This window comes from Sinocyclocheilus anshuiensis, unplaced genomic scaffold (assembly GCF_001515605.1).
Source record: "Sinocyclocheilus anshuiensis isolate Anshui unplaced genomic scaffold, SAMN03320099.WGS_v1.1 scaffold207, whole genome shotgun sequence".
Lineage (NCBI taxonomy): Eukaryota > Metazoa > Chordata > Actinopteri > Cypriniformes > Cyprinidae > Sinocyclocheilus > Sinocyclocheilus anshuiensis.
Genome location: NW_015551045.1, coordinates 1,140,624 through 1,158,859, shown reverse-complemented (window position 1 = coordinate 1,158,859; position 18,236 = coordinate 1,140,624). Strand labels below are relative to the sequence as shown.

Genomic DNA, 18,236 nt, shown 5'->3' with positions numbered 1-18,236 from the left:
AAAAAAAAACAGACAACAGTCAACGTTACAAGGTAAAAATGCAGAGAGACAGCCTATTCGTCAAAGAACAGCGTGTTTTAATTCTAATATTAATAAATGGCTCAAATGCATTAACGAAATAGCCTACACAAAACAGTATCTAAATTCTGAATGAATAAGTCGCGTTCGACGCAGCCTACGATTCGGATTCCCTTTTATTAAATATCGTTGTGTTTAAAAGTAATAATAATTAAGACGCCTTAATATGCATGCGTTGATGCTTTGTGTAAGACGTTGTTTGCGTGGTAGCTATAATATTATCTGGATATAATGGAGAGATTGTATTAATAGAAGCGCTTGGATTGCATCTCTACCACGCATGTGTTGTATTGCTGCTGCGACGTGCATCAGATCCGCTTTCACACACTTCATCTGCATTCACACATTTAGCAGTTGTGCCGGAGCCGGTCTTGCATTTATTTCCAGATAGCTGCCAGTGTTATTTCAGTAGAGAAGGAGCTGAGACGCGAAAGCCAACGCGATCTGCTATGTGTCATAGCGAAGAAAGGCAATACATAAAGGGGACGCGTCCGTCTGCGTGAAGAGAGAGCAAGATGGTGATCATGGCTTCTTCTTTTCATTGTTCCTCTGTGGCGATCCCCGCGATCTCGCTCAAGCTCTGTCTGTGGGCTTTTCTAATCGCCCATCTTCCTCTGAGGTAAGAATATCAAACGAGTTTATCATGATAATGTGCTGGTTCGCAAACGTTATGTGGCTGTGAGTGTCTGCGGTGATGCTCTATTTCCCATGGATTCCTCTAATCTGTTCTCCTTGGAGTATAGGACTGCGTGCATGTTTTGCACATATGAAGATGCAATCTGATTAATATCTGTCGACATTGGAGCTTGCAGGTGTTTTTTTTTTTTTTACGTTGCTGGTGGCGAACCCCTTTAAATAAGCTCCAGAAAATCACTAAATGAGGCAGTGGTGTGTGAAGCTATCGAGTAGTCCGCGTTATAATAATTATAATAATAGTATAACTAATACTAGTTATATAATGACCGTGTTCAATCGGGAGGTGTGTCATGATTCAAACAGCCATTAAACCAAATTCAGGACAGAATCAGGATAGATGCATTTCATTCCATTTCAGTCAAGACGTTTGTTTAAGAAGATTTAAGTCAGGAATTGACTCCTCCTCTCCACCTGCTGATGAAGAATCAGGAAGAATTCTGGCCTGTAACTACACAGTCTGAGCGTGGACATGCAACACAAGCACTAGAAGCAAAGAATAAGATTAAAGTACTGAAACAAAGAAATAAAATGACAGGGGGTCTTAAGTGTCATGTTTTGTTGAGATGCATTTACTTTATGTTTGGTTCCCTGAGATCCCAGTGCAGTGCGTGCAAAAGTAAAACTACTAGTAATTTTGAAATGAAGCTATTATTTTGATATGCACCCATATTATTGAATATTAATTATCACAAAGCACTGTAGGTGTTCATTTTTTAGTTTTGGGGGGGATTTTGACCTAGGGGGGATGCTAAGCATACAAATTTAAATGAAAACATTGTGCATTTTATCACCTTTTAGTTGCATCAGTCACATGGGCTTTCTACATTCGAGGAGATTACTGACAAAGGCATCTATTGTAATTATAGTAAAAGCCTGCTTATGTTCCAGTACTTTGTAATATAATGCTTGCTTTCCATTGTCGGGATAATGCGATAAATATTTTTGCGATCAGTCACAGATTTGATGTCATAACAAGTTTCTATCATACAGTACATCCCAGCCAATTTCACATAGGCCATCCGTCCAGAATTTGAGATAGTCTAGTGATAATTGATTGGGAAAGGACAGCTAGACATTGTGTACAGTTATTGACGGATTCAAACTGTCAATACAGGAGCTGTGCAAACCTAGGAGCAGTAATTGTTCTTAACAGTGCTGAAATCATTGATTGATTAACAGGTTAACATTGATTAACAAGGAATAGCAGGCAGGTGTCAGATTCAAGGGGATCAAAAGCTCATCAGATGGCTGTCAACGTGGCACGTGTCGGCAGCACCCCAAGACTGCATGACATTTTCATCTGGAGTCGCACCACAGGGACTAATATACACTGACTTGTGGTGTGATGAAAAGATTGCTGCTGCCTTTGATATCTCTCAGCATGCTGGTTTAAGAGCAAGGCCTGTAGTAACACCTCAACCTTATCACGTAAGATGTTCTGAACCAAAGCTCAGATGTTTGAAAGCTGACTCCCAAATGCATGCGGTGTGTCGCAGATGATATTCAGAAGTGAATCTCATCTTCCCAAATGTCCAGAACTCCGCACGTTTATTGAAGTGTTACTGATCCATAAATACAAATATGTGCTATGTCTTTGATTTCCTTGCTTAAAACAAATTGAAAAGGGCAGTAGTAAAAAATTGGCTGTAGTTAAAAAAGGAAAAAAATCAATGTTGGTTCCAGTTTCATAAATCAGTGGCTCTCAGTTGGTGAGTTGCAGCCCAAAAATATAACCATGCATAGTTAGGAGAGCAAAATAAACAGGCCTGAAACTAAACCAGTCAACAAAAGCTGCAATAATGTATCAAATGTTTTCAAATAATTCTTTTTGAATATTAAAACTGACCCTATTTAAACTCCAAAGTGATCTTATGGTAGCACTTCATTTTAAGGACCAATTCAAACTATTAACTAGCATTGCACATTACTAGCAGATTGGCTGTTTATTTCTACTTATAAAGCACATATTAATGCCTTATTCTGCATATTTTAGATCCCTTAATCCTAGACCATACCGAAACTTAACAACTACCTTGCTAAATATTAATAAGCAGCAAATTAAGAGTTTATTGAGGAAAAGGTCTAGTTTATTGTTAGTAGTAGTGAGAATTGGACATTAGAATAAAGTGTGACCGATCTTATTTAGTTAGGATTAAGCTTTAAGATCTGTGAATATCCAGACTGTTTAAAGGTCATCTAATTAGGGAACTGAAGGCCATTACAGCTCAGCTGATCTTCAGGATGGTGTAGATGGGGACATCTGATTTCTTCTGCCTGTCCTAGTGATGGATAAGTGGGCTACATGCACCAGATGATGTAATTCAGTGGAGGAGCTGGGCCCAATAAACAAAAATGGCATCAGCGTCCCATCAAGGGAAATATCATCTCCTTTTCATTATGAGCTTACAAAAAGGGTTACGGTGAGCGTTTTCCTGCATTGCTGCATGGGCTGATTTTTGAATTGCACTAAGCAGACATGTTATTTCATTATACTCAATAAGGATGAAATGAAAATCTGATGCAATGGCTCTCACCACCACACAGAAGCCATCTGAGCCACGCAGTCAGGTTCAAGTTATTTCCTCATACATAAGATAGTTCATTGCAAAATTGAAACAATTTCGTAGTATATTGTTGTATGCCATTATATAGTACCATTATACTTTGCATGAAGAAAATTAAGCCTTTTTAGGACCTTTGGCTGCAAAACAAATTCGAAAACGCACATTGTGGTAGCCAACATTGGACTTGGCAGCTCATGTCCCATTAGTTTCCTTCAAAAAACATTAAACCAGCTATAATGTGGGCAAGCTGCCCACGAGACTATCGGCGCAGACCTTAATGTGTCTTTAAGAAAGGTTGGGCTAACTCTGGGTTAACCTTTCATATTAAATAGAGATCATTTTGAGCTTAACATTGCATTCTGAACAGTGTTGGGGGTAATGTACATTACAAGTAGCATGAGTTATGTAATCAGTTTAAAAAAGTAACGTAAATGTAACAAATTACTTTCCATAAAAAGTAGCAAAGTAACACAATTAGTTACTGTTTTAAGAAGTAACGCAATATTGTAATGCATTACTGTTAAAGTATCTTTCCCCAACACTGATTCTGAATAAATGATGGTGTGGCCTACTCATTAAACTCGTAAAAATCATTTATTTGTCATTTTACTGTCATTGGTTATGTGCTTAGGGGGTTGATGAAGACCTGCATCTCAAGTACACTGCAAGGAATTTTTAATTTAAAGCTAATCAAAAAGCTTATTTTCCAATCCAGGCAAGAGTGTTTGTTAATGGTTCAAGCAGTGAATATAGTTGTTCTGCCTTTCTTTTCTTATTTTTCTAGTTATTATTATTCTTTTTCTTCCCTAAAAGCATCTGTACATCAGAAACAGTCATAGAGATTGGTGGGATTGTTAGAAATGGTTTTACCTCTTATCCTTGGCAGATGCTAATATATTCTTCCAATTTGATTTGGATAAACAAACAAACAAACATGGTATTGTTTGTTACAGCATCAAACTACAATAGCAAGTTCTTGCTGATAACTCTAGGACAGTAATTTCCCATTAAGTCTTATGAATCTTTCGGTGCCCCCAAATCAGATCCATTTCCTCACCAAAAAGTTTCTGCCATTTCCTGTTATTTGAAAAACTTGGTACACATTTTTTCAGGAATGACCCTGATGCTCCTGGGACTAACAGCCATTTCTAAAAGATCAGCTGTAATACTAATGCTGTCCAGAGGAAAGCACATGATAGGAAATCCTTTTAGGTCAACAGGTTAAGATCTCCATAAATAGTTCAGTATATTGACGTGTAGTGTATTTATATATACAGAGAGAGAGAGAGAGAGAGAGAGAGAGAGAGATATGTGATGTCTAAAATGCTTATATAGATCATTAACTGTTAAATTATTGTTATATATTGTTATATTCCTAATGACATATTTGTTTAAAACTTAAAGATTTTTCAATGCAGAAGTAAGCCGTTTTCTGTGAACGTCAGTCTGTAGAGTCAGCTGTAGAGTAATAACGAGAAGAATAAAAATGTGCAGTAAATGGTAAAACAGTTATGCTTAACTTATATAAACCAGTGTGTTTATAATTAAGACAATACATTAAAATAATATGGTATGAAACACTGGTGTGCAATATCACGCAGCAAATAGCATTCAATTTACAAATGGCCACAGCTGTTCTAAGGGGAAAAAAGATGATGGATAGCTGTGCAACTGAAACTAATTCAGTATTATTTGTATATTCTGCTATAATACATACTATAATACTTTTTTAATGTTTTTTTGTTTTTTTTTGCATGGCCATTGTATCACTGTGTCGTCTTCTTGAGTCATTTGTCCTTGCCCTTTGAAAATCACCATTTGAGGCTATATTTATGGTTTTATTTCTAATATGACTATTACTGAAACAGGCATCTGAAACTGCACTCTTAATATATGTAGTATAGTACATTGCATTCTAAACTCTCCATTTCTAGTGTTCTCAATAGAAGAGCAGCTCCAGTGTACTCCAGCTCTGTATGATAGGTTTTTTTTTTTAAGTTTCACATTACAGGCGCAACAATTAAACTGCTGGAAAAAAGTGTGAAATATATTAACTTCATTGATATTAGGCCTGTCACTAATATGCTGTTATCACTATTATTGCAGGTAATTCATTGTTATTATATGATAACTGTTGTGATCAGTGATCAGTTTCTTTTTAGGGCAGTCCAATTAAACCCACAAGCTTTCATTTTACATGAATGAAGACTTTCTGTAGTTGAGTATATATTACACTATTGTATATACAGTATACAATAATGTAAACACAATAATAATGCAATTATATACATATACATTATTGTATATGCAATGTGCAATGTGTAATTGAAATGTAAAGTGCCCAATGATCACAGTAATTAGTAATAATCCACTAACATCTTGATGAGACAATTATGTAAGAATCGTGACAGGTCTAATTGATGTTCAATTTATTGTTCAAATTGTTCTGGGACGCTAAAAGTCTTTTTTTTGTGAACTGCTTAAAAGGAATATGCGTAGAGTTCAGCAGGAAGGTTTTAAATGGGCTTCAGAAGCTGTTTGTTGTTGAAAAGACTGTCATGATGAGGTGCCAAGTCATATATTTAAAATACATTTATTTCATACTAAGTATAGTTCAAATCCATTAACATATTGACTGACGTATCGCTCGAGATTTACTGATATACAAAATATAATTAAACTTTATTTGGAGTACTACTTTTGCACAATGCACATTTCTTAATATTAAGCCTAAAATGTGTTTTAATGTCACTGCTGATGAAGATTGTATGATCTTTGAATGATATCAGCCTTTAAATGCAAGATATTTAAAGTGTACCTGAAGTATACTTGCAATAGTGCCACTATAGCACAATCAAATATACTTCAATATATCTTTAGTTGGACTTTAGCACTACTTCCACACAATCAAAGTGCATTAAGCACAAAATTAGTTGTTTCAGTTTAGCAGACATGAAGCATACCAGTTCAAGTACAACTGCTGGGTATTTTCATTCAGCATTTATTTGTATACTTAGCATGAAATAAATGCATTTCAAATACATTTTAGTATATTTAGTTTTCACTATATTAATGTACAATGCAATGCCTTGAAAGTGTTACAGTCTCGCCTTTCTGAAATGTTTCTGAAGTCGCCAGAGCAGCACAGCTCTCAGTCATGTTTCTCTCAAAGATGTGCTTTTCTGTCTTCTACTGACTCCATGGTTACTGCCTCACACCATCCATTGTTGTCTGATTGCTTTGCCAAGGTCCTCAGCATTCATTTGAGAATGATTGCATCACTCTGCCTCTGATATACTTTAATATTTTAATTAATTACATAGATAGATAGATAGATAGATGGATGGGTAGATAGATAGATAGATAGATAGATAGATAGATAGATAGACTCTACTCTTAACCCAAGCAGGTAGTTTATGAAACACATTAGCATGTGATTAAAATGATTTCTAGCCTATTCTCATAGAACACATGAGATAATGTTGTAGATGCAAAACAGAGGCTTGCGTTTGTCGCACCTTCCCCTCACAATCTGATTCTGGGAGCGCTGCCAGCGAGAGAGCGAGAGCACATTTCCACCTCTAATGCAACATTATTATTGTACGTCTGTCTGTCTCCAGCCTCCACCATCACACCCACACTCTGCAAAGACTGAACGTTATCTTTGTCGTCCTCTAGATGGCGCCCTTTTTATGGTTCTAGTTAAATGGCCTTTTAAAAAACTTTGTTGCATTTCACGGTCATTTGTCCAATTATGGAAATCACAGCAGCCATTTTCAGTTCAGTAGAGTTAAGAACAGTGCATCCGAATCTGCTTCCATCTGTTGTGTAAAGCCCAGGAGAAGCATTGCTTTTCATTTTTTTGTCATTTATAATTGCTATTTTAGATACCTCGTGTTTGTATGTAATTGATTTCTCTGTTTTGATTAACGTTGTTAACATTTTCATGTGCTCTATGCAAAAGATTCAGAGATCAGTCAAGTGTTCTTGAAATAATTCCTGTAGTTTATTAGGTGCCAGCATTTTTTATCATTTTCACAAAATGTTCATGTGCCCCAGAATATTGTGTTGTATGAATATCTGAACATGCAATATGTCAAAAGAAAGAACAGAACCTATGATTTTTATAAAAACAAACCATTTTATTCTAGCTTCATGCATTCTTTTTTTATTAACACTTGAATGTGGGCAAGTTTAAGTCCCACGGTCAGAACGGTGATCAAAATGTAGATGAAACTACATGATTGCACTCCAGTATTTCAAGTAAAGAAAACAATTTTCTTCTTCATCTGAGTGGACATTGAAGCCTCTTCCTTCCTTCCTTCACAAACTGTGTCATTTAGATAAACATTCATTAGTGGCTCTTTGGAAAACATTTCAGCAAAATGTGTCTGCTTTCAGGTGGAAAATAAGATTTACAGTATACTCGCTTGACGGCTTGTTAACAAGATCATGTATAAGAGCAGAACCAGATCAGATGGACATCTGCTATGTTGTCAATCCAAAGTCAACATGAGCTTACATTCTAGAGACCACAGAAATAAAAGTGCATTTATGAAAATGTTGAAAGTAGGACATGTAAAAAGTGACAGATTAGCCACTTTGATTCACTTTTTTGTTTTTCTTTCCCCTTTAGCTCTGTCCAGCTGGAAAGTGATGATGATGAAGTGACAAACAAAACGTGGGTTCTGACCCCCAAAGTGTACGAGAGCGACGTCACACATATTTTGAACAGCTTACTAGATGGCTACGATAACAAGCTGCGGCCAGACATCGGAGGTAGGTTCGGTTTCTTTTTTTACATTCAGATCTGAGCTACTGAAGGTAGTTCAGCAAGTGTGTAATTTTGTTTAATAACTCACTCAAATACATGTTTAATCTCCACTGAACCTCTTTACATTTTGATTTAATAACTTTAATAACACACCAAACTCCCTCTCAATTACAAACCTTGATTCAGTGTTTGATAGTGTCCGTTTGACTGTCCAAGCATACAACGTATAATGTGGGAATACTGCATCTTTCAGATTTACTCTTTCAGCTGGGGTTTTATTTAAGTTCACTTGTGTTTGAGTTGTGTTGGGTATACTATTTTAATTTTCGAAATCACTTTCCAAAAAACAAATCTGCTTCTCTTATCTTTTTATAAAGATGTTCAGTCGTGATATCATCTGAAAGCATAACAACTAATTAAACTTTTAAGAACCGTCAGTCAATTAACAAAGCAAGGTATAAACCCAGAACCCTATTTTCTGAGCTCAACAAACTTATCAAACCACCATCTCCCTTTCATAATGGATCTTCTGACCGCTGTGAAAACTTTCTGATTTTTTATACAGAAAACTGACAATATCTATCAATCTTTATCTTCCTCTGCTCCTTCAGATCCATATGCCTCTCAGATACCCTATCCATTCTCTAACTTTACACTCACCAATACATCTGTGGTTGAACAGCTGATTATGAACTCTTAAAGGAACACGCCACTATTTTTGAAAATAGGCAAATTTTCCAACTCCCCTAGAGTTAAACAGTTGATTTTTACCATTTTCGAATCCATTCAGCCGATCTCCGGGTCTGGCGGTAGCACTTTTAGCTGCAGCTTAGCATAGATCATTGAATCTGATTAGACCGTTATCATCTCATTCAAAAATAACCAAAGTTCCTTGATTATTACGCTGGAATGAGAGTATAGTTCCTAGCCATATCGGCCTAGAAAATCGCAACTTTTCATTTTCCGTCAGTCTTAGTACACGTTGTAACTACAGAAGAGTCAAGTTTTAAAAAAAATATCGAAACTCTTTGGTCATTTTTGAACAAGATGCTAACGGTCTAATCAGATTCAATGATCTATGCTAAGCTGCAGCTAAAAGTGCTACCGCCAGACCCGGAGATCGGCTGAATGGATTTGAAAATGGTAAAACTCAACTGTTTAACTCTAGGGGAGTTGGAAAATTAGCCTATTTTCAAAAATAGTGGCGTGTTCCTTTAACTCCTCTTCCTGTCAGTTAGACCCAATACCAACACATCTGCTCAAAAATGTTTTGACCAGCCTCATTATACCTATCACTCACATGATAAATAGATCCCTTATGACTGATTAAGTACTGCCTGGACTGAAAGTAGCCATGATCACCTCAGTACTCAAAAACCTGGCCATGACGAAACTGTCCTGGGTAATTTTAGACCAATCTCCAACCTTCCCTTTTTGTCTAAGTTCTTAGAAAAACTGGTCGCCACACAACTACAGTATCATTAGGACAAAAACAATTCGCATGAACCTTTTCAGTCTGGATTTCGTCCTCTCCACAGTACAGAGACTGCGCTTCTAAGAGTAGTGAACAACCTTCTCCTTGCCTCTGATGCTGGTGTCGTCAGTCTTCTAGTTCTCTTGGACCTGAGCGCAGCTTTTGATACTGTTTGCCATTCTATACACCTGTCTCGTTTGTCTGCGGTCGGCATTACAGTAACTGTCCTGCAGTGGCTAAGCTCATATCTTTCAGACAGGCAGCAGTATATTAGCATTGATATACACAAGTCTCGTTCTGTCACTTCTTCCCGTGGAGTGCCTCAAGGATCTGTTCTTGGTCCACTTCTGTTTTTTATCTGCATGCTTTCTCTGGGTCAGATCATCAAGTGCCATGGTCTAAATTTCCACAGTTACGCTGATGATATGCAAATTTATTTTTCTGCACAGCCCAACTCTGTTTTTCCTCCTAGTTCTTTAACATCTTGCCTACATGATCTTAAAGTATGGATTGCTCAGAATTTCTTAAAATTGAATACTGAAAAAACAGAGATTCTGTTAGTTGGCCCAAAATCCTTTGTCTCCTCTCATCTGGACTTTTCTATTAATATCAATGGAGTTATAGTACATCCTTCCCCTACAGTACGTAATCTTGGTGTACTATTTGATTCTACACTATGCTTTGAACCCCATATCATCCAGCTTGTGAAGTCCTGTTTTTACCAACTTCGCAATATTGTCCGTTTACGACAATCACAAAATTTCAAAGATGCTGAAACTGTTATTCATGCTTTTATAACTTCGCGCCTGAACTATTGTAACTCCCTGTTATAAGTCCTACCTAACTAAGCACTTAATCGCTTACAGCTAATTCAAAATGCAGCTGCTCATGCCCTTACACAAAAAATCAGCCCACATCACTTCTGTCTTACAGCAATTACATTGTCTCCCCGTTATCTATCATATTCAGTTTAAGATACTCAAGGCTTGTCATGGTTCTGCACCTTTGTACCTCTCTGAATTAATTCACGCTTATGTCCCTATGCAATACTCTAAGATCAAGTTCTGGGAATTTGCTTGCAGTACCCAAGTTCAGACTTTCTAGTGTGGGTGGCAGGGCTTTTAGCATTTTAGCTCATAAGCTCTGGAACAAACTTCCTCAAAACCTTCGTGCTGCTGTCTCTTCACTCCAGACCTTTGAAACTGATCTCAAAACTCACTTATGTTAATTGACTGTCTGCCTCATTTTTCAACTCCCTGCTTGCTTGTATTACTTATCTGGAGCATAAGATGGTCTCTGTCTGCTTTATTGTTTTGATCATGTGACTGTATATTTGTATTTGTGTTCATGTTATCTATCAACTTTATGTAAAGCGTCCTTGGGTTTTGAAAGGCGCTATATAAATAAAACATTATTATTATTATTAATTAAATATCCATACTAAACTCTGTTCAGTCATTTCTGTGCAGCTAGGTCCAGTAATCATCTGAGCCAAATGTTAATCATCTGACAAAATTTGACGGAGGAGTAGTGAAAGAAATGCAATACAGTGCATTTCAACAACTACTGCAATGGACGGGACCTTAATGTAACATATTAACTTTGATCAGCATGAGATAAACTAAGATCTTATCTTTGATCTTTGATCTTAAGATCAAAGGGTTCAAAAGTTAAGAATTTTTAAACTTGTGGTGGCACAATAGAGTTGGCCCTAAAGACACTAGAATTAATCAAATTACTTTTGAGGGCCATCCCTTTAAGTGTGCCAAATTTCATTATTCTCCGTCCTACAGTTCATAGGGCTGCCATAGACAACATTTGGGGAGGAATAATAATTACATCAGGGGTTACAGCCCTTTCAGTGCAAGCACCAAACATGCTGAAATATGTTAACAATGCTAGCTACATGTTAACTATAGAAACATTAAAGTAATGCCTAGAAACATGTGGTCTCTTGAGGTTTCTTAGTGCTCTTATGATGTCTAATGGGTTTGAAGAGGTTTATTTGGGTCTGAACTGGTTTGATGTGGTTTCCGAGGGGTCAGTTGAAGTTTAATGGGCTCTAAAGGGATTTAATGTGGTGTTCATAGTGTTTATTGATTTTCCGGTCTTCATCTAACTTACTCTCTGTCTGTCTGACCATAAAACCTTTGAAATTAAAACTTTTAGACAAAGTTTTATAAGCCAAAAACATCAAACCATCAGCAAACTTTATTCTTGTAGTTTGCATGGTAAAAGAGAAAAAGATTCATGCATCTTTGGGCCAAAAACACACATTGGAGAAAGAGAAAAAGTAACAAAGTTATCGTTCCTGGACCACATGAGATGAGATTTGAGTGCACAGCCTTCTGCGGTTTACATTTTCAGCATGAAGAGAATGTAATCACTTTATGTACTGAACTCAGCATGCATAGCCCTCAGAATAATGGACAGGCAAAGATATACTGTTACAGAAACCCTAGATGAGATGTGATTACACAAACTCCTGATCTCCATTGCACTATATCATTTAACACAGGAGCTTTTGACCCCATGGATTTTTGAGCCGAATGGATTTTAATATTAAAATATTAGATATTTAATATTAAAAAAGTGTACATTTGATAATTATGTTATTCGATTAATGGAGATAGAAAATAAATAGTGGCCAAAGTTGTTGCCTTTTATTGAATTTCGGAGTTGTTCTGTTAAATCATAAATACCCTCGGTTTTTGCATAGATAATTAATAAATATATATATATGTATTTGTTCCCCAGGATGTATTAATTCTTTCCCTCATTTTTGTAAATCATGGACATGTTGTAGTAATTAATTTCCAAATCAAAACTAGGGAATGATTTAAAACATGGCCACAAATGAAAAAAATGTTAATTCATTGTCACAATTTAACTAAAATTCATAAAACAAGGGAACAAATTCTTAATTTATGGCCACAATTAATACATTTTTGTCCCTATGTCATATGTGTGTTTGAGGCTTCTTAAATTGGTGCAAAATTGTATAAAAGCTTTTTATTTTCAGCTTTTTGTGAAAATGACTTTTGCCAATCTACCAAAATCAGCCAAAATCAGTGCCTGTGTCTAGGTCTATGTCTGATGTGTGGCACGTTTCTTTGAAGGAACACCGAGAACTGTCTCTGATTTGTCAAATTTGAAATGATTCCTCTGATTTGTACGCACACTTTCAAGCTCAGTCTCACACTCTCACGCTACATCACTAAATCTCATCAAATAACAAAAAAATGCTGTGCATTCCCTAATTCTAAAGTGTATTCTAGGGCTGCCAAGCGATTAAAAATCGAATTAATCTAAGTAATTACACTAAATCTAATTAATTACACAATGTGCCGATTAATCTAATTAATCGCAAATTAATCGCACATCAAATTTGACTGAGAAATTACTACAAACGATTAAATTATCGTTTGGGGTAATTACTCAGCCAGATTTGATGTGCAATTAATTTGTGATTAAACTTTATTTTTTTAAGTTTGATGCTTTTCTCTTTTTTTTTTTTTAAGTAGCTTCAGAAAGAACTATTTTATTTGATTCAACATAGAATTTATTTCTAATAAACATGATTTAGCATCTCATGCCTCGTGTAATCGCACAATCAGTGTTTCACTCGCGGAAAGATGCGATTAAAACGTAACATTTTATTTACCTCAGGCAAGTCTTCAGTGTCCAACAGCTTGTCAGTTCACCAGAGAAATTAAGTCTAGAGAAGAGCATTTCGCTTCAAATTAGACTATATACTCATTATATTTTACTTTACCTGTTAGTGATGTCTTACTTAATGTATGCTATATTTAAATAAATATTTTATGAAACAAGTTATGACAGCCACTGTGTAAGTGATTATATTTCAACAACAAATAGAAATTGAATAATTTAGAAGTTAGTTAAAAAACTGCATTGAGTGCAGTTTACATGTTTGCATACAATTTTTTTTTTTTTTTTGAGTGTTGATTATTATAGTTAAAAATAAATAGTAATTAAATTTAAGTTTGGGCTCTGTTGTTAATTGTAACCTAAAGTAAAAAGGCTCCCTATAGTTTAGAGCAGAGGTAGATTTTTTTTTTTTTTAATGAGGTAGATTTAAAGAAAATGTTAATTCTAATTGAATTTATTTAAAGAAAGAGCAATTTGTTCAGTAAAACATTGTTTAATTAAAAAATGTGAGAAATGTGTCTGTACTTACTTACTTACATACTTATTTAATTATTTATTTATATTTACTTTTTATTCATTGATTCAGCCCTTGTCATTAAAATCTCACTCCAAACATGCAACCAAAGTTGGCAACCATGAGTAAAGTTAGTTTTAGTTTTGTGAATTTGTTGTGAAAACTGTAAATGAAAACTGGGCTGTGATGCTAAATGTGATGCTAATTTTGTGTGAACTATTCCGTTAATGGTTGATTACATTCTAAATATTTAGCATCCATGCTCCATGTAAATATGTATATATGGGTGCCTCGGTCATATGAATTCCACTGCATTAGACAAAATATCAAGCAAAACATTTCCTAAACAGAAGTTTGTTTTAAATTATACAACCACAGATTTAGTGTTGACAAACGTTTTCTAGGAACTTTCTGTTTGTGTAATGTTAGTGGAACATGAAGTTTGTTTTAAATTATACAACCACAGATTTAGTGTTGACAAACGTTTTCTAGGAACTTTCTGTTTGTGTAATGTTAGTGAAACGTGCATAGATCCCTAAAAAAATCTCATTAAAACTAAGTCTGTCTTTTTTACTCAGTGTTATGTTGTCTTTATAACTTACTTTCTTCTGTAGAACACAAATAGAGATTTAATGAATATCCTTTGAAGTCAGTATATAATGTTAACAAGAGTGTCAGATAATATGTTCACCTGGCTTTTTTCATGTGCTCTGATTGTTTTTTGTTTAAAAACATTTTAAATTGTTATTACCTTAATAAACCTCATTAAATTTACTAACTAATTTGACATTCTTCTTGTTTCTCTCCACTGCTCTCTACAGTCAAACCAACCGTGATCCACACAGACATGTTTGTCAACAGTATTGGTCCAGTAAATGCCATCAACATGGTAAGAGATATCCTCTAACACATTTTTATGAATATAAAAGTACAGTATATAGTGTTTCTTTCAGGAAATGCATTTTTATTTTATAATGAATTAGCATATTTTTTATACACAAATGCTATTAACATTAGAAACTGAAAGCTGTGATGCTGGTATTCTTACATATACTGTATGTCAGAGTGATATTACAAATTGCAATGCAATCTATCATTTTTGTAGCCTATTTATTTTGGATGTTTATTAATGCTTATATTCTATAATGATTTGTATGGGAGCCTGTTTCTGCCACTGAATAAAAAATAAAAGGCGATTGCAACTTTTCATCTCACCATTCTTACTTTTTTCTCAGAATTGTGTGATATAAATCCACAGTTGTGAGTTGAATACTGTCCGGTATTCTCTGTCAGTCCCAGGACTGAGGCGAGTATCTAATTGCAGCTTTTTTTAGACAAGAAGATAATGCAAGAACAAAGAGACAACCATAAAGGAACCACAAACATAACAGCTAAACAAATTAGCAAATAATGAACAAATATCAACTGAAACATATGGCTATATATACACACAAGAGATAACAAGCAACTAAACAAGACACAGGTGAACATAATCAGAAACCATGGAAGCGAACAGAAACAGCAAATAAACACAGTTAGAGAAAACCGAAACAATGGAAACAAAATGGAAATTATAGCCCCTTTTTAGACAGTAATACCGGTAAATTGCCGTAAAATTACCGGAACGACTTTACCAGTAAATACAAAAATTCTGTTGACACAGGCAACGGCGTTCCGTCTTTTTTCCGATTAAGCACCATTCACACATCGGTTTCAAAATACTGGTAAATTCTGTGAAAACATTAACCAGAAATGATCTCTTAACGGCTGCGGCTGCCGGTGTTGTGTTTGTAAACACGGAGGGGTAAACGCGATCAGTGTTTTTGCTAATGTTTTCATTTTCGTGTCAAACGTTCACATTCATGCAGCTGCTTTTGGCCCAGAGACATTGCATAACACTATGGCATTATTTTAATGACAAATGTCGAGAGCGCATTATTGTAGCGCGAAAGCACATTAATACAATGCGCGAGCGCGGATCTCTCCGCTCGCGCGCGGATTTCCTTTGCTCTCGCACAAAACCGGACGCTCGCGCTCAGATACACGCTGCTCTCGCCCAGAGAGAGTGCACGCACTTAAAACGTGTCTCCTCTCACTCAAACTGTGTCCTGTGCACTCTCAAATCTCTGTGTGCTCATGCGCTATAGATATTAATTATTTTCGCACCTGAATTAAACATTGTCAAAGGTTATCATTATGCACTTTTAAAAAGTAGTCTCAAAACAGATTTGTGCAGGGCCTTTCCTTGATTTTTATTGTGTTTTTGTTTTAACATAAACTGGTAATTTAGCTACTTTGTTTTACTATATCTCTTTTATGTTTGTATTTTGATCTTGTGCTCATGCGCTATAGATATTAATTATTTTCGCACCTGAATTAAACATTGTCAAAGGTTTTGTGCGAGAGCAAAGGAAACCCGTGCGCGAGCGGAGAGATCCGCGCTCGCACATTGTATTAATGTGCTTTCGCGCTACAATAATGCGCTCTCGACATTTGTCATTAAAATAACGCCATATAACACGACTTCAAACCGAAGTTATGCCAATTTTTATGGCAATTTACCAGAAATTTTCTGTCTGTATGTGTGAAAGGGGCTTATGTCTATAATACAGCAAATCTTTAGATACAAATTATTAAGATTGACCTGTTGATAAAGTGGTGATATGTTTGATTTGAAAACAAGGGGGTTCATATATTTAATGTTTATTTCTATAGAATGTTTATTTCTGTATCATTTTTATTTCTGTTCAGCACTTTTTTAGAACTCCAGCAATAAAAGACAGCAATACAGAGGTTAAGAGGTTGCAAAAGGCATACATGGTAATATTTCTGTGGGCATGAAATTGTTTGTCATTTTGAAACAGACCCCAAATACTTATAGAATATAATGAAATTTGTTAGTAATCAATAATTCCTATTTGCAATTGTCCCCATTTTCTGTAACATGGACAGAAATGCTGCTTGGCCTGTTGCCATTAAATGCATTGGAGATGTGGGCTGTTCTCCAAATAAACACAAGTGTTACTGGCAACTTTTTTTCTGTATGGTACTGTATGCATCTGTAAGAAAAGGAGTTTGGGCTGTGACAGTCCCTAAACATGTACATATGAAACGGTACGAAACAGATAACAAGTGTTATCCTACAGTCTGTTGTCTCCCGTGTTCGTTTGAATTTGCACCAGGATTAGGATTTAACATGCATTTAATCAGTGTTTATGTATTAATTCATTTGCGCCAAACTTGTTTAAAATAGCCAATCCTCCACATTTCATGATCCAAATCCCTTCTCTTCTCAAAGTTGAATACTTATTCTCATTGGGACTAAGGGCTATGCATTCAAGCACTAGTTTTGCCTTTGTCAATCACACAAATGTCTGAAAGGTCTGCCCTTTCCGATTCCTCAGGAGTACACGATTGACATCTTCTTCGCCCAGACGTGGTATGACAGGCGGTTGAAGTTCAACAGCACCATGAAGGTTCTGCGTCTCAACAGCAACATGGTGGGAAAAATCTGGATCCCTGACACGTTTTTCCGCAACTCTAAGAAGGCAGACGCCCACTGGATCACCACACCTAATCGCATGCTTCGGATATGGAATGACGGGCGTATACTGTACACTTTAAGGTAAATGCACTTTCTAATTGTGAATTATCATGCATAAACCGAGCATACCCAGATAGCAAGCAACCATTGAAAAAATGCAAAGTCAATGTTGAACTCAAATTGCACTGAATTAGTTACAAAGTAATGTTGGTTCAATATCAGTTCTGCACTCTCAGATAATGTTGAAACAGTGTTACAATTTCAGTAGTTGCTGATGTTAATTCTAGATTCATGTTGATTTTGAATGATCGTTGAAATTAACAAAAAGAATCAACTGCAATGTTAAAACAGTAGTGTCCCTGAATCAACATTATACTGCGATTCTAAATCACTGTTGTTTTAGCAACACTGAAAACAACTCGAATGAAATGTTAGCAATAAAATCATGTTTAATATTTCAATAGTCGGTTTTTAAAGTCCTGACCAATTAAAGACAAAATGTAGCTAATGAAATAAATAAAAAAATACAGTAAAAGTGGGACAAAAAGGACACTAGTCCTAATATACTGTATATGTATAATTATTAGTACTGTCAAACGATTAATCGCGATTAATCGCATCCAACATTTTTAAAGATAAATTTAGATGTCTTTTCAAAAAAGGACACTTAGAAACTCCAAAAGGACACCAAAGAACCAAATGATATAAGGAACCCATATCAGCACATATTATGAAAGAAAAATAATAATAATTTTATAGTATGTGTACAGTGCAACAGCAAAAAGCTTTTTTACATTTTAGAGAAGCCAAGCTGCGATACCGAACAGGACCACATGGAGATGCCAAAAAAAACCTAAACCAACTGCCTGCTGACTGCATATATCTACTACAGTACACGGATCCATTCCGTATAACTAAAC

At 35.6% G+C, this 18,236-nt stretch overlaps 1 protein-coding gene across 4 annotated transcripts in view; it reads left to right on the top strand.

The window, feature by feature from the left end:
* The first annotated feature begins 346 nt into the window (after nucleotides 1–346).
* The window catches only part of LOC107661671 (gamma-aminobutyric acid receptor subunit gamma-2), a 45,655-nt gene continuing 27,765 nt past the window's right edge, over nucleotides 347–18,236 (top strand). For all 4 annotated transcript variants that reach the window (XM_016451383.1, XM_016451382.1, XM_016451381.1 and 1 more), the window contains exons 1-4: nucleotides 347–697; nucleotides 7,975–8,117; nucleotides 14,594–14,661; nucleotides 17,177–17,397. In XM_016451383.1, the coding sequence (XP_016306869.1) occupies nucleotides 594–697; nucleotides 7,975–8,117; nucleotides 14,594–14,661; nucleotides 17,177–17,397 (536 nt within the window). In that variant the 5' untranslated portion in view covers nucleotides 347–593. The remainder of the gene's footprint in view (nucleotides 698–7,974; nucleotides 8,118–14,593; nucleotides 14,662–17,176; nucleotides 17,398–18,236) is intronic.